The sequence below is a fragment of the Triticum urartu genome, chromosome 6A (genome assembly GCF_056163025.1).
Source record: "Triticum urartu cultivar PI428250 chromosome 6A, HENAU_Tu73, whole genome shotgun sequence".
NCBI classification, from domain to species: domain Eukaryota; kingdom Viridiplantae; phylum Streptophyta; class Magnoliopsida; order Poales; family Poaceae; genus Triticum; species Triticum urartu.
In genome coordinates this window covers 27,021,477-27,024,927 of record NC_141878.1, presented here as the reverse complement: position 1 = coordinate 27,024,927, position 3,451 = coordinate 27,021,477, and the positions used below count along the sequence as shown (strand labels likewise).

Below are 3,451 nucleotides of genomic sequence, written 5' to 3'. Positions count from 1 at the left end.
AACTAACTTCAAAATTTACTGAAAAAAATATCATAATTAATAACTATATCCAATAGAATGCCTAGATGAAATATAGTACAAGATCAATTGATGGATAATAAACTGATCAATGATTCAGTGAAGATATGACTTATGGACACAAGACCTAGGACGGGCCTTCCGATCTTCCCTGATAGCCTCATGACGTGACTAGGATATTAGTCGTACATGCCCAATGGAGAAACAATTCTAAATCTGAAAATCAAGGCCACATTACAGTTCAATTTTAGTGCGGTACTAATTCAAGTATTTATAGGAGCATAATATAGAAAGTTACCTGGGATTGGTACTAAGCATGGGGCGGCAAACGAGGCATAGATCAGCCAACAACTTTTTGCATAACATTGTCCTAAGACCATCTCCAGTCGTTCGGCCCACCAGGGTGTCGAAAAAGAGATGCCTGGGGGCGAACCGGTGCTAGATTAGCCCCTGGGGGCAACCTAGCTCCCAGCCACGCCCCCAGGCGCCGCCCCCCAAGTCGCGGCAAATTCAAACTTGGTCATTCCCGCTCACAAAAAACGCCACAAGTCCGATGATCAGCGGCCATAGTTCGGCGATCGGATGAAAATTTCGGCGTACAAAAAAGTATGGAAGGATGCGTGGGCAACACATCACACGGTGGGGTCGGCCTCTGGCATTGGCGGAGTCAGCGTGCGCGGGCTTGGCGGTGTCGGAGCTGCTTCTGTGCTAGGCGGCGTCGGCACGGCTTCTGTGCTGCTGGGCGTCGTGGAGGCATCATCGCTCGGGCTTGGCGGCATCGTCAGCGTGGGCGTGGGGGTTGGCGGCGCCGTCGATGACAGCTGGTTCAGGATGAGGATGCACTCCGCCAAGTACCACGCCTTGACCTGCTCGTCATTGCTCTGGAGCATGTCCGCCCCACATAGCAGGAAAGCCAGGTCGGTGTTCCTCTTCTTCGCGGCGACATTGGTACGGAGTAGGTCGAGCTTGACGGCGTTGTTCGTCATCAACGCTGAACACTGCGCCTCGGTCTTCTCTTCACGCAGGGGCGGCCCGGGCCTGTGCGTCGGCGAGGCAATGCTCGATGGATTCCTGCACTCGCGTGGTAGCCGAGTCAGCATGTTTCCCCTTCTTGGCCCCTTTGTTGCCTTCGGGGCGCCCGTCGCCCGCGCCCGGCGTCGGCGCGTCCGGTTGTAGGTCTCCTTGGCCTTGGCAAGGGTGCGCTGGACATCCGCCCACTTCTCGCACTTCTTGATCCACTTGAAGAGATGGAGGTACTAGAATTCTTGGTCGCTGTTGTCCTGGCGATACATGGCCAACATGCGCAGCAGCTGCGCCGAGGAACAAACAGTTGGCGAGCGTGCACGGCGAAAAGAAGTGGGAGACCAGGGTGCCATACCTGATCCTCAATACTGGCGCCGCTCTCTGGGCGAGCCACGGTCTCCTCGACTATTCCATGCCATTTGTTGCACACCGACTGGATGAGCCCCCAATGGTTCGCCATTACCTTCGACCCGTGCTGCATGTGGACGCCTTTGAAGTAGGGGACGACGAGCTTGCGCTCATCGAACTCGGCCTTGATGTGCTCCCAATACATCTCTATGCTCTGGTTCGTGCCGGTGATCGGGTCGAGGCAGACGACTTTGCATGCTTCGGCGAGACATTCCTGCTCCTTGGACGCCCACCATATGCGCGGCTCGCCGGTCCTGTCCGCCCCCTTCTTCTTCTTGCGTCTCCTTGCCAGAACAGGCGCTGGCTCCTCCTCCTCCTCGTCGTCCTCGTCCTCCTGCTCGTCCGGCTCCTCCTCGCCGTACTCGAGCTTACCGATATATTCATATATAAGTTCCAACCTCGATCCCTTGCCACGCGCGCCACGCTTCCAATCCGCCGACCTTCCGCTCCGACCGCAGCAGGTCCCAGGACCAGGAGCCGGAGGGGTGGTGCTGGGCGTCGTTCCGTGTCAGGATTCCGCGGAAAAAGAAGAAAACTCCGGCCGCCGCACCATGTCAATTTCAGCGCCGCTGGAAGATGAGGACCTCCTCCGGGAGATCCTCCTCCGGCTGCCTCCGCTGCCGTCAACCCTCTCCCGCGCCTCCCTCGTATGCACACGCTGGCGCCGCATCCTCTCCGATCCCCGCTTCCTAAGCCGTTTCAGCAGACACCACCCGGAACCTCCTCTGCTGGGCTTCTTCAAAGAGTCTACCCCATATCCCTTCTTCATTCCTGTCCTGGACCCGCCCGATCGCATCCCTGCCGAGCGCTTCTTTGTGCCTGAGATGACGGGGGATTGGGAGTTCCTTTGCTGCCGCCACGTCCTCGCCGTCATGCTCAGCGAGTCTCTGTTTGAGATCTTCGTGTGGGATCCCCTCAACGGCCAGCAGTACCGCGTGCCTTTTCCATCAGAACTCCGCAACGCAAAAAGGGAGAGTTTCTGTAGGTGCAGCGCCACGGTGATGTGTGTTGATGATCAAGACGGGCATTTGCAGGAGGATTGCTTCTTGAACCCGGCCTTCAAATTGGTGATGATCTGCTCCCGTAGAGACCTGAAGATATCATTAGCTTGTGCCTACGAATCAGTGTCGGGTGTATGGGGGAATATTGTCTCAGCGTCGACTAGAAGGATGGTTATGAAGCTAAAGCCCAGCATCCTTATCAGGAGTGCAGTTTACTGGTTGCTCCATGGAGGTCAAATCCCCGCATTTGATATTGAAAGGCAGACTCTTGCTGTCATCGAGACGCCCGTAGATGCCCAACGTTGGTCCTTTCAGCTCTTACGGACAGATGAAGACAGCGTTCTTGGCCTTGCCGCTATGTCAAAACTGGGCATTCATATATGGGAGAGGAACCTGAACTCTGATGGTGTTGCCGGATGGGTGCTTCTGCAGAAAATCAATCAATTGGAGGGGATGTTGTCCAACGACTTCATAAGTGAAGGGATGGTGGGGTATGACGAGGACTTAAATGTGGTGGTTTTGTCTACATACAGTGGTGACTTCATGTTGCACCTTGAGTCGAGGCGGATCAGATTAATTACTAAAGCTGCCCCCAATGTGAGTATCATAGTTAGTATCATGCATACCAACTAAGCAATTTTGATGAGATGGCATAGAATTCAATGATGAAAGAGAGACTTGAGTATCATATCATGATACCGTGATGTGCTACTTTGTGTCATGCATGTCAATAAATGTAGTCCTCTATGATACCAACATACACTACAGGAAAATTCAGGTTTCCCGTGTGTTAGCCTATAAGCCGAGTGTTTTTTTCGGGCTCCCGGCTTACGCTCCTCTAAGCCGAGTCTCAAGAAAAAAACACCCGGTAAATACGAGGAACTCGGCTTATGGTCATCTATAAGCCGAGTTTCGCCAAAAAGATCACGACTTATATGAAACACACCTTATCTACGGGAAAAGGCACCCGGCTTACAGCACACACTCGGTAAAGACATCTG

At 53.8% G+C, this 3,451-nt stretch overlaps 1 protein-coding gene across 1 annotated transcript; it reads left to right on the top strand.

Annotated features, from left to right (window-relative positions):
• Positions 1–2,000: 2,000 nt before the first annotated feature.
• LOC147963470 (uncharacterized) lies at positions 2,001–3,083 on the top strand. Its single transcript, XM_087529586.1, has one exon. It carries the CDS (start codon positions 2,001–2,003, stop codon positions 3,081–3,083), a length of 1,083 nt encoding a protein of 360 aa, XP_087385712.1.
• The last annotated feature ends 368 nt before the right edge of the window (positions 3,084–3,451 follow it).

Coding starts and splice junctions, on each gene's coding strand:
- LOC147963470 (XM_087529586.1), top strand. CDS start 2,001: ATGTCAATTTCAGCGCCGCTGGAAGATGAGGACCTCCTCCGGGAGATC.